At 41.2% G+C, this 13,100-nt stretch overlaps 1 protein-coding gene across 3 annotated transcripts; it reads right to left on the reverse strand.

The window, feature by feature from the left end:
- Positions 1-2,291: 2,291 nt before the first annotated feature.
- On the reverse strand, positions 2,292-12,881 carry tbx1 (T-box transcription factor 1). 3 transcript variants are annotated; one of them, XM_005747749.2, is made up of 8 exons: positions 12,831-12,881; positions 9,998-10,337; positions 7,875-7,976; positions 7,304-7,475; positions 6,001-6,156; positions 4,841-4,908; positions 4,150-4,250; positions 2,292-3,367 (listed from the first exon to the last, which is right to left on the reverse strand). In XM_005747749.2, the coding sequence occupies exons 1-8, from the start codon at positions 12,835-12,837 to the stop codon at positions 2,985-2,987; spliced, it is 1,329 nt and encodes a 442-aa protein (XP_005747806.1). In that variant the 5' UTR covers positions 12,838-12,881; the 3' UTR covers positions 2,292-2,984. The 3 variants fall into 3 exon arrangements, with proteins under 3 accessions (XP_005747806.1, XP_005747805.1, XP_013770000.1); XM_005747748.2 differs by lacking the exon at positions 12,831-12,881 and adding an exon at positions 11,603-12,355; XM_013914546.1 differs by lacking the exon at positions 12,831-12,881 and adding an exon at positions 11,603-12,355 and having other exon boundaries at positions 9,998-10,388.
- Between the last annotated feature and the right edge of the window lie 219 nt (positions 12,882-13,100).

Here is a 13,100-nt window from a genome sequence, read left to right on the forward strand (position 1 = left end):
TGGGTTTTCTGATTCATTTTCATAGATTAAACTAGCCAAAAGCAGACAAAGTAGCAGTATCTTAACATGCTTATTCAGAACTTCATAGGCCTTTATAATAGAACAAAAAGGAGTCAGCTGCATGCAGACTGTATAAAAGACTAATATGTATAAAGCCTGTGTATACTGTCAGTCGTTAGTGTTTAGATAGTTTAAATACTTTTTGCTGACTTTAAGTGATTTTCTTATAAGTCGGTTTGAAAGTTTTTATGTACTATTTTTTATTAGTACCATATCTGCAGATATAAAACACTTTGTGGTATTTTTATTTTATTTTTTAATTTCTTTATTACCTCTTTATTCTGAATTAACTGAAAACTCTTTTACAGTGTATTTTAAGATGTGTTTGAAAATGTAAAGACATTGTTAAAACTCAGTTAAAAAAAATAGGATGCATAAATAAATTAGATGCAGTTGAAATCTTTATGGACATCACATTTCTATTGATATTATTTATGAGGAAAAATTTAATAAATGTCTTGTGACTGTCAAAGTTTTTTTTGTGTGTGTGGTCACTGACCTTGAGGGTCAGAGTTACTTAAACTAGTTTCACCGCACTACCACGTCTATTAGCACAGTCACTGATGTGCCTTCTGTGCTGTGAAACCTATAATTAGTCCCAATATACCCTTTTGACCCTTTCTAACCGACTAGTTACCCTCGCCTAACCTTATCACGTGTCCCGGGGGTACATATGCAGTCTAAGGAATAAACTCCTACTACCTGGCTGGTCTTCAACAACCGCCGGCCGGATTCAGCTCACACCGAATGGCTTTACGCCTCCAGACCGCTGCGTATCCCTACTGGACACGCATGAAAGAAAATAAAATAAATAATAATAATTAAAAGATTTTGTGAATTATTTTTTGATGCGGGTAACATATTTGCTTTGCTTTTCGTAAAAAAATTTTTTAATCGTTTTTAGTGATGCATTGTGACTCCATGTGGAAGAAATTTAACAGTTAAATCGTAGGGTGGGTAATGCAACACCACACACACGCGCGCGCGCGCGAAAAAGGCCTCTACCGTTTCTAAAATTAAAACTATACCTTGTGAATGTAAATAATACACATACATAGGTAGAGTAGCATGCTGCGTGAATGTGTATTTTTGTTTGTTAAACAAACAAATCAGCTTTTCTTTTGCTAGTGTTGGGCAGCTAGCATAAAACTATTACACATCCGGGTCCTAATTAGCTTTCTAACGAAACCTTGCTGGCGCGGCCTGTGTATAAACCTTTGTTGCAAACGCAGTAACTTTAAAATTTAGTCCCCACCCAAACAAGCGAAAACAATTATACATCTAATTAGCGTTTAAATGAGTGGAAACATTATTTAACCTCTGTCACCTTTACAAGCCATTAAACAGTCAGGCCAGGCGCCCTCGGGCAGCCCCCTCTGCTAAATGACGGCCGGCTTCGAGAGAGAGAAAAAAATACATTATTAAAATGAATCATTAGTTTACGTTTCCTTTTGTATCGTCACAGGCACAAATCCCAAAGCAGAATTTCCCCCATTTCAGACAGATTAACCTTGACAACAAAGCATTCCTCAGAGGGCTTCAAATAGGAGATGGAAATGACCGCACAGATAAGAGGAGGGTCACATTCTCAAAATATCGCCCCACTGTCCTATTATATATGAGCAATGATATCCTTTTGACGGGAAAACGACAAATGTGGGGGTTTTGTTTTTTGTTTTGGCCTGTTTGCGCCCCATACAATTTATTTTCTATGTTTTGATAAGTAAGTACCTGAAAACATGAAAATTACTTCATAAGTTACTGTTTGAGAAAATAATTTGTAATAATAGCATGACATTCAAAATTCATTGTCTATGAGTCACACATATGCAATTTGTATCTTGTTGTATCAATAGTACCAAAAGGTTTTAATTTTAAAGACTTTTACTGCTGCCTTGCAATAAATTTAATGCATTAAACTACTAAACTGCAGTAATATGAACAGAGCCGATTTACTCTACTTGAGGATATGTAAGATGTGTGGTTGATGAATGCATTTGTGTATGAGTGTGTGTTTTTATGAATCCAGGTGCAGATTTTAACATTTTGAACTATAAAGGGCTCTTATGTTTACACAGCTTCCAAGTCATGCCTGCCAGTGACTGAAACAGCAGCAGGGGACACCGCGGCCTATTTCAACAGGGCAAATCCGGTTGGAGAAACTTGAACAATGCTGATAGAGAGGAAACCCTCTTCAGCATGTGAGTGGAAGACTGGCACAAATACCTCTGTTTTTATGAATTACAAGAATTTAATGTTTATTTTATAGATACAGAACAGTCATTCTGCTTCATTTATTTACTTTGAATTGCTGCAAGTCAGTGCCATGGTACAAGCTTCTCAGAGCGGCTCAAGAGTGTTTCAAAAAATCAAATCTTGACGGTTTTTTCTTGTTTTTTTTTTCCCTCAAACAAAAACATTTCAATGTGTTTCGGCACACCCTCTCTCTCTGATGACATGCAAACGTCTCGTCTACCTAGAAAGGCTGATGGACTATATAACATATGGCTTTTTTGAAAGCAATAAAAACAAGGCAAATCAAAAAGTGCATCCAACACACAAAAAAAAAATCAATTCCAGTCTGTGATGAAAGTCTGTGTTAAGTTGAGGTCTCTCCTCTGTCCTCACTTTGCTGGCTCAATGTCTGCACTGCTCAGGTAGGAGGTGGCCTGATGTAGACCTATTGCCATTTTCAGTTCAAAGGTCAAAGCAGACCTCTTCAGGGGCCTAGAACAGATGCCCATTGTTGACGCAAAGATGCATTTCCTTTAAATAAATACAGCAGGGTTTATCCAGCAGAAAGGAGTTTCAGCCCGTGATTGCACCCTGCAGGTTGCTTAAGCCATCGACAGGCAGGATTGTGTTTCCTGTCTGTTTCCATTCCCACAGTGCTGCTTACTGTTAGCCCTGGTGGACAGCAGTCATTATCTGGGCCCATAGTCATAGTTAGAGGGGCCGCTGGTGGCTGAATACATGTTAGTTGTGGCAGGGTTCATGTGGTGATGGTATGTGTGTCCTCTGATACTAGGTAAAGGGTAGGGTGACGGCCTGGTCTTGGCTCCCAGGTAGTGTTCATAGGTGGTGGGGTACTTGTAGGGGTGGTGGTGCAGGGTGTCCGGGGGTAGAGGGTGGGGATCTGGCCGAAGGTCGTGGGGAGGGCTGGGCCGGCCGCTTGTGATCGGGACGGCGTGCAGGCCTCCTGGGACGGGCAGGGCGGGGCTGAGGACCCGGGACATCAGCTGGTGAGCTGGGTCTGCGTGTATAGGCGTGCCGCTGGGGTCTCGCTCATATTCCCGCCTACTGTCTTCTGTGAAGGTAAGGAGACAAGAACAGTCAGCCAACATGCAAATACCCACCACTAACAATATTTTCATAGTTTCTGCACTGAAAAGCACAATAAATTACTGCAGGTACAAGTTTTTGAATACTCAGTGTTTTTGACTTGTAGGCGTTAAGAGATTGCATATAATGCTTAATAAATAAGTGCATTTTTTACAAGTGTAAGCAATGTTTAGGTAACTATGAAGTGTACACAGAAGTCTGTCACATTATTGTTTAAATAAAAAATTCTGCATTTCAGTCGAAATGTTGCAGAATAAATTCCAGACAGCAGCTTCCCAGCTTATATTTCTCTCAGATGAAATGTACCATTTAAAGCTAATAGGAAGCTCCCACTTTTATAAACATTTAATTGATTTAATTCTTATTATAGAACTAATAAATACGTCAGTCATCGTCATGTCAAAGAAATCTAATTTCCATTGCCTGCTTTACTGCGGTATGACGCTGCGGTCTGTTATAAAACCACATAAGAACCCCTATTATGTTTGCAGTGGATGACATTGACTGGCTGATATTTGATGTTTAATTAAAAGCCATCACTGGCCTGATGCTGCAAATGCATCACTGGGCTTCTGTTAAGGATAAGGTGGGGAAAGAAAAAAAAAGAAAATGAAAGAAGAAGTGAAGTATACTGACAGCTGAAATAAAAGATGTTATTTAGAAATGCTGAATTAATTTTCAGGACTATATTTCATGTTTGATAGCCGGCGTGAGTTTTTGAAATGAAACAAAGAGCGAGCTGCAGACCTTTCTCTGTGCCGTTCTGCTGAGGGGGAGATGACATTGGGTTTCTTGTTCTGGCAAAGGCACTCATTATTGGCAGAGAGCCTGGTCTGTGATTCCTGGGCCTGGAGCAGGGAGAGTGGATTCAGTTACTCATTTAATGAATGTCAAAGGCACAGTTTCTTTATTATGTATTAAAATGATCCACGTTTTAATCTCGTGGATGAAATGTACACAGAATACAAATGTGGAACAGCCGTACATTACTCAGATTATGTTTTTGTTAAATAATAAAAACAATCCTCTATAGTTCTGTGCAATTTCTCATTGCTGGTTTTAAAAAATGAAGTGATCTGAGTCATTTCCAGACATGGAAGCAGTATTTCCATTTGTTGAAGTTGTCTGAGTAAAGTATTTGGGTGGAGTTTTGCTACCTTGTCTCTAATGCCAGTGTCTGATGATCTGTTAGTGACAGAAAATCACACTTGGCTGAGCTTCAAACAATATCCAGTAATTTCTGAAATTTACATCACCTTGTGTTCTTTCCTGTGGCAAGTTCCACCCCATCTGCCCCATGTGAGACATTAAACAAGCAACTAAACTATTTTGCAAAAGCTTTCTGGCCCTGGCCTGCTCTGCAGTGCAATTTTTTTTACAATCATGTGGAAACATGCCAATAAAATGGTGGCCTAATATATTTCATTGGAAAGCTCACCAGTCCTCTGGGTCACAGTCCCTGAAGCCCTTTGCAAAGGGGTTACTGGCTATCTTCAGCTGTGTGATCTGAAAGTAAAGGGCAGCATAAAATCAGTCATAACGCTAAACACAACGCCTTTCCCGCTTACATCACAGCATTTACTTATTAGAAGGATAGCAGCGAAAGTCAGGTGTAATACACAGAACACTCTGTCATAATAACACACACAGCTGTCTTAAATGCAGGTTTGATGGCTACAGTATCATGTATATTTCATTTATTATTATCATTACTTTTATGACTATTATTATTATTGTTGTATGTAATTGTGCTCTTCTGTAGCATTTACACCCATATAATGTCATATACAGACAGGTTTGCATGTGGGGTAAGAAAAGAGTCAGTTATTATTTTTAATATCACTTTAATAGCTTTCTTATCATAATGATCATCATCATATAATTTTATTATATTTCATGTTAAATGTATGTGCATTTTTTAATTTTAGCTCAATTTACATTTTATATGGAAGTAAGAATCCTTACGAAAAGACGCAGAGCGCCTTCGTGCGTAAAAGTAATTTATTTACCATTTGCCATAAACATTCAGCATCAAAACAGAAGCGGCGTGTTTTTAGTCCGTGTCCTATCTCCGTGAGCTAACGGGTCTATTAATCACCGTCACGCAGCGGCTCCCACACACTTGGATTCGGTGTAAATAGCTGAAAGGAAAACTGAAGCCAGGTTCCTTCTATCGTCGTTATGAGTCGCTCCAAATAAGCGATGAGCGCACTGATGTTTGAATCTAAACAGACACGGGGACTGATGGAAAACAGAGTAGGGAGCACGCAGGGATGGGGTGCAAGCTGAGCTCACAGAGCAGAGGCAACATTTGGGCGAAAAAAGCGAAATTATTATTTATTTTTTTACGCAAACGCATAAGACAGCCTCGATTAAACAGTAGTTAAAAATACACATTTTAAAGTCTTTAGTTACTGAATTCGGTTTAACGTAACACGCTTACATTACCTCTCTGTGCTGATACGTTATTCATGCCATAACTGCACTGCGCGCATCATGTTTGAACAACACACGGTTTCTGTGTGCGTTTAGTTGCTGGCTTCTCTTGCACGACAGACCGTATTTGAATTTAGATGGAGGGTCATAAAAGTCGCTTACCCTGTGGTTCTGGTACGCTGTGACCGCTGTGAAGCGGGTTTCCTCAAAAACAAAGGTTTTGTAATTCTCCTCTGCGTATTTCTCGCTGTCCTTCCGGGGATCCACATAAACCACATGAAACCTGGGCTGGTAGCGGTGCATGGAGTTCAGAATGATCTGTAAAAAAAAGCAAAGCAAGCCTGCTCAAGGACCGTCGACTTAAAGTGTACAAAAAGATCATCTTTGATCGCATGCTTCAGAAAAAACCCAAAACAAAACATGCGTTTGAAAATGATCACTGACGAGAGATTTAATGAATAATTAAATAAATAATCGACAATGTTAATTTAAATTGCACTGGAATAAGGTAAAACGTGGTCAAGACCAAATGAGACCCGGGTTCGATCTATGAAACGTTTTTACCGCGTCGGCCATCTCCACGATTGTATGAGCAAATTTGGTAATCTAAATAACACAATACCCCGAGGGAGCCTGGGTCTCCCCTTAAAATCCGTTGGCATGCAGATACAGTTCTAGCTAAACAGTAATATTGTAAATATTTAAGGGCCGACTGAGAATATATCATGTGGATGGCTCTCATTTAAACACCGATTAGGCAATAACAGAAGAAAACTAACTTTCTGGTGAATCCTCGGGACACTCGATCTGTTACAGATCATTGTTTTTCAGTATTTGCTTAAGTCCCCCAAACTCTCCTGATTTTACATCTAATGCAAAGACAAGGAAGGGTGGTGGAAGATCAAGCAGGAGGGTTTGAAATCATTTCCAGTGGTGAAATACTCCACTTCCTTTCAGGGATTTTTGGAGGAAAGCCTCGTGTGCGGTGCCGTGTTTGAGGACAGAAAATAAGCGTTTGGCAAAATCAAAGTTTTAGAGAAAATATCGTTTTTTTAACTACTAGAAAATAACTTATATCGATCAGTTTTAGGGGAAGAAAATGTATCTCTCTGTATTATTATTATTATTATTATTATTATTATTATTATTATTATTACTACTTCCGGGATTTAAAATAAATACATAAATACAACAATTCTTTTGATTTTTTGTATTTTGACCGCTTAATGTGGAAATGTGATTTTATGTTAAATTATGCTCTCTAATTAATCAAACAGGCCATCATCTATACTATCACTGTAATCAAATAAATGGTTTTATATTTTCCTTAAATGATTTTCTTAGGGGGAAGAACACTTTATCATTTAACGAGAACTCATGAGGACAAAGTACCCGCTCGCTGTGTGATTTTTCTGGCCAAGCTTGGGCCTCTTGAGCACTCATTTAATTCCAGTTTTGTACTCACATGTCCGTTGTCATCCAGAAGGTTGTTAGTTAACTTTAGTTTATCAAATGAGACGATCTGCTTCATCCACTGTGCGCCTTTGGCCGGAGAGTCTGGGTGGTAATGGACCCTGCCCGGTGTGGCGGGATCAGCTTTGCCTGCCACCAGCCACGACGAGCTGTGGAAAGCATACCTATGAGGGCCATAAAAGGAAATTAAGACCCAAGGTTAGAAGTTGCTCGCTTAGGCATGCAAAATGTCTATGCATGTGTTGGCGTGTATGAAGAGTAACGACGCTACATAACGCTACCAAACGCTACCAAACGCTTTAAGATAAAGGGAAAAATAAGACACTTAATTGATCGTTATTGTCAGTATTTAGTCACCAACATGTTTGCAGTATAACGTGGATAATTGTTGAAAAGGATGTGTCTCATTGTTAAGTTCTTAAGTTGTGTTTTCCAAGTTTTTATGCTCATTTTGCTCGGTACCCCAGGGTGGGTCTTAAAAAACCAAGACAAGCACAATGTTTTCCTGTCCCGCCCTGACTGAAAGCGGTGTTTTACTTGTCTGAAGACACATGAAAAGTTACCTGTAACGTTTGTCATCTACAGGCAGGAAGTCCATCAGGAGCATGTAGTCTGCCATGGGATCCATCCCAAATATTTTCACTTGGAAAGTTGGAAACATTCTCCTGACAGAGGAAGAAAAACACGGGGCGACTGTTAAAAAGCAGCAGCTTTAAAGCGGCTTTTGATGCTTTACGCGCTATTTTTCTAAAACTAATCATCAATGTGTGTGTGTGTGTGTGGACGGTGAGTTAGTGTAAGAAAACAAATGATTATGAACAAGTGTGTGTGTGTGTTTTTTTTAAAGTGTGCAGTTTGCAGAAAGAAATGTTGCTCGAGCTTATTTTTGCCCGAGCTCGAGGCTACAACAAGGTTTTTAAGCTCTTGGAAATGACGTGATTTAGCCCGTGCGTAACCGGATAAAAAGTCTCCCTCATCTCAACGGAACTTTGCATTTGTTGCCATTTAGCTGCGCTGTTGTAACTTCTGGCTGTAACTTCTCTCTTGGTTTTTTGATGAATTCCAGAAACATGAAGATCTAATCACATGTGAATACACACGTGCTCATAAGCGTCACGTGCTTTTTACAGAGTACAGTTTAGAGTTTTTGAACTTTCCATCATCTTGACTATAGGAAAAATAAATAAATAAATATATGTATATATAAATTGAATCTGCAAGCAACAACAAGAACACTCCTGCATACTGATCCACTGATTATGTTATTTTCTTAACAATCATTTTCTCAGTTGACAGCAGAAAATCCGAATCCCTTTTGTGTGTTTTGCTCTGCGTTTTAGTCTGCTTGTTTTCTCCCCTTGCACTACACGGGTTACTATGTAAGAGAGATCCATATCCTCCAAGAACATGAGCCGAAAGTTGAGTAATCCGCCGAGTCAGTGAAAGGGATCCTAAAATCAACGCTCAATTAACGTCAGTGTTGTGGCTAGGTGAGGCTGAAGGAGCTTTTAAAGTGCTGTGCTGCAGATCTCCTTTCTCCTGTCACGCAGTGCACGGCGTGGAAACTCAACCCACACTTTTAGGATTTGAGCAATTATGTCATGCCACTTTACATAGATGTGTTTTTTTTAATAAAATAGGAAGCATGGTTAGCACGATGAATGTTAATGTGGAACACTATCGGCTCTTCCTAGGGGTCAGAGGTCAGGAGAAATGTGTTTTGCCTAAAGAGACAAGAAGAATGACGTGTTTTTTCAGCACATTTCAATAAATGATCATATTGTGTTTTATTAATAACCAAATCCAATAGATTTTAGTCCATTAAATGCAACCAAAACTGAACGCGTGGAGCGGCGCCTCCATAATTTTGAAATCGAAGAAAAAAAGAGAAGAAAAGAAAAGAAACCACTGTAATCGGCTTGTAGGATCTGATCCTACATGTAAAGACTCATAAATTAAAGACCACAATGTTTTTTTTTATAACAGCAGTGCGTAAAATTGGGGCAGGATGAGGGCGAAGAAGCCCAGGAGAGTCACACTTATCCTTATTAGATCTATAAAACGCAACTGGATGAGATCAACATGGTGTTTACAGCCGACACACACACACACACACACACACACACACACACACACACACACACACACACACACACACACAAGCCTCCTTGTATTTGACCTTGTTTTTAAAACATCTCCAGAAGCTTAAAACGTGTTGTTTGTTTTAAAAAACCGAAGCGAGAAAAAAAAACATTTTCTAAAGCAGTATGATTTGATGGACAGAGACATGTGTGAAAAGTCCGCTGAATATTATTTAAAAAACATCACAGGCCTTCATGTGCATGGCACAAAGTAATGTTTTGCGTCAGCTGCCTGAGCCCATGACGTTATTTAAAGTAGGAAATTATATATATATGACTAAATAGCAAGAGTGAAAAAATATGGAGTATTTTCTTAATGAAATTGTTTTTATTACATTATATAACTTTATTTTCTAGTCTATACTTACAGTTGCTAATCTGCACAGACATTCGCAGAAAAAATAGTTGCTTATCCTTTCCCGGTTTGGTTCTTTGCTCAGATGTTTCAGTATATATTAAAGTATTCTGTCCTATATTATTTTTCGAGTCTGCATGAGGAGAAAAATAACTCCAGCGCCTCTGGCCTGTGTGTAATGGGTACTCACCTGCCGGCCTTGGTGACGATCATCTCCGTGCCTAGCTGGTTAAATTCATCCCATAAAGCTTTCATCTCCAACTGAACGTTAATGTTGGCAACTTTCGGGTTCTTCTTCACTATAGTTTTGCTGTTCGGCGTAGAGTTTGAGGACGATGAGGAGCAATTGGCGGTCCCGTTGTCGTTCGACGGGGCCTGGCCCTGGTTGGATCCCGGATAGTTGTAGTTGTGTTGGGCGGCCGGGCAGGGCTCGAAATGGGACTCATGCTGACTGTAGGGGTCCCCGGGGGAGGGAGAGAGGTGGTAGCCCCCCGGCGTGTTGAGGCTGCTCAGGCTGCTCGTCGTGAAGGCTGCAACATCGCAAAAATGGGACAGCTGCGTCAGCCACGGACTGGATATGGCTGAAATCATCCCAGAAAACTAGATTTTACTAAATATGCCTTTCACTTCAAGTCGATTATAACACAGAGAGTGAAAAACAGAAGCAGGATTCAGCGATCCCCAGAGGAAAGCGTCAAGCACGAACGCACTCGTTTCGGTTTAAAAAGTTTCCGTCTCGGCTGTTCGGCAGTCCCTGAGGTTTCATCCACTGCCAGCATACTACGGGCTGCCTGATCTAAAATAGGAGACCTCCGAAAAGCAAAGAAAAGAAAAGTTTTCCCCAAAAAGCGGTGCGGGTCCCGTAGAATCTCCGAACTATTCGAGGAAACTAACTCGGAGTGCGCATGAATTGGTTTTCGCTCGTGATCGATCGCGCTGTGAGCGGCCTCTGTTGTGCGCTGCTGCAGTGTGTTAACACTGCACACCAGTCTCCTCTCTTATCTGACGCAGAGGGCCTCCCCTTTGCGATAAAACCGGTTCTTATTTCTATTTAGATAAGGAACTGCAGGTAATGTGCCTTTTCTTCGCCTTGCAACCAGACTGATTGACAGAGAAGTGCGCCCCTTTTTAATGGCTTTTCCGGCACCCATTTAACTTTTGGATAAGGATATCGCCCACATCACCCCCGTTAACAAACAATGGAGGATGTGCCAGGCAGAGGGGAGTGCAAACGCTCTACAAGGTAAACACACATTGATTTGCATGAACAAACAAACAGGCAGCAGGTGACTGCAGCCCTCTCCTGATGGACAAATAGACGCATGGGATGGATATACAGCCCCCCACCCCCCTCCAAGCTGGGTATGATTATTATAGTCTGTTTTTACCATTACGCACGGGGCGCCCGTGTAAACCCTCCTCCTCTTGGCTTCATGCTGAATGTATGTGATTCTGTCCACGAATTAAAGTTGTTTCTTGGTACACCACTTTGGGATTTTGGCACGTTTGGAACCCCCCACGCTACCCACATTCTGACTGTTTTGTTTCCAGACTTCTCCTCAGTGATGGTGAACACGGCGATTAAAATCTGCAGAATTTTTTTTCACAGTGGCTCAACTCTGTGACACTTAAAAATGAAAACAAAGCTGTAATTTCCTTCCATACTTTCCAAAACAACGCACTCATGCGCGGTTTTGCGCATTTCAAAAACGTCGGAGAATCAGGCAAACCCAAAGTTGCTAGGGGGAGAATTTCGGGTGAGACGTACACATGCTACATCAGCAAACACAATTACCTTCCATTTCCCGGGTGACAGTGCTGTAGTGCATTTTAAAGGAACTGTGGTTATGCAGGTCTGGCTTGTCCAGGCCGGTGCCGTGTTTTTCAAACGCTGCGTTTCCTGTTTGCTCTGCAGCCGAAATCAGAGAGGCAATACTGAAAGCATTTGCCTTTGGAGAGAGGGGACCGCCGTCGTCCATAGGCAAGAGATCGAGTCGTTAAAAGCCGTCCCTCCTCCTCCTTTTCCCCCGCTTTCCAACCGCGCAGAAAGCAGGAGAAGGCTGTGCACAACGGAGAGGAACATGCGCTAAAATTTGGGGGTGGTTTCTCACATTCCGCCACTGGCTCTCCGTGGGTTCTTATGAAGGTTTTCCCACGATTACAGTGAAGACGCCAAAAAGCCTGGCGATGCTCCGATTTGCGTGACGAACCCCTAAACGCGTCCTGGTGTCAAAGCATAGTTCATCCGCTTAGAAGCGAGAGAGCGGAGTTTCTCCTCCGATCGCTGGCGGGGTGGTGTCATCTGAGTCCTGCCTTGAGGAGAAGCTACTACTGCTGCGAGAATGTCAAAAGTGAGCGAGATCCACGCCTCCCCTGCATCACTGTAGGAAAAAAAAGTGTGCGCGCTCTACACTCGATGTTTTATTTCAATAAGACCTTGTCAGTCATTTGGATTCGACTCCAACGTCACCGCAGTGTCCCGTCTTTAAAGAGCGCCACTTTTCCAGTAAATTACGCGTATGTGCCGGCGTGCGCATACTTAGATTTCTCGAGAGTTTGCGTGGAGCACGAGGAGCAATAACAGCTCCAAATCTGATGAGTGCTTTGTGCGAGGGTTCAGATCCAAAATGCAGTTTTCTTTAAAAAAAAAAAGAAATATGGAGACAAAAATAAATATCAAGTAACCCACACATCTGATTTCTTTCTCAGATGCTTTGAACGTTTAGTGAGTCAAAAAAAAGAAAAGAAAAGAAAAGAAAAGAAAGAAAGAAGAAAAAAGCAGAATATAACGAGAATATGTTTTAATCCAAGCAATTATTTATCTGAGAGGCGCAGAGATGGAAACCAGTCAGAATGCAGATGCACTTTTGACTTTTGAGGAGTGTCCAGCCCCTGTGTGCACACATCTTTCCCCAAAAGCCATCACATTCAATTAGTTTCGTGTCAGACACACCTGGATATACACGACACAGACTCGCAGAAACAGCACCCTTGCAGTCAGTAAAAATGAGAAGCATACACACGTGGCATTTCAGGCTGGAGTTGGACTTGACCTCTCCACCTCCCGCCTTCAGTCTCGCTTTGTTGGTTCTCAGCTTATCGAGGTTCAACTTTAATGTGCAGCGACTCAAGATGTGTTTTGCTGGAAGCTGGTGCGATAGCGACCGGATAGAGTTTAATTTACACTGGAGTCAGTGAATTAAGCGCGAAAGCAGCAGCGGGGTTCTAATGGGATAAAGCAGTTAGAGGATTAGGCCTATTTGTTTTGGATGTTTCTCCATGGGAGGCAGGGA

The sequence above is a fragment of the Pundamilia nyererei genome, unplaced genomic scaffold (assembly GCF_000239375.1).
Source record: "Pundamilia nyererei isolate P.nyererei 1_Seehausen unplaced genomic scaffold, PunNye1.0 scaffold00203, whole genome shotgun sequence".
Classification (NCBI taxonomy): domain Eukaryota; kingdom Metazoa; phylum Chordata; class Actinopteri; order Cichliformes; family Cichlidae; genus Pundamilia; species Pundamilia nyererei.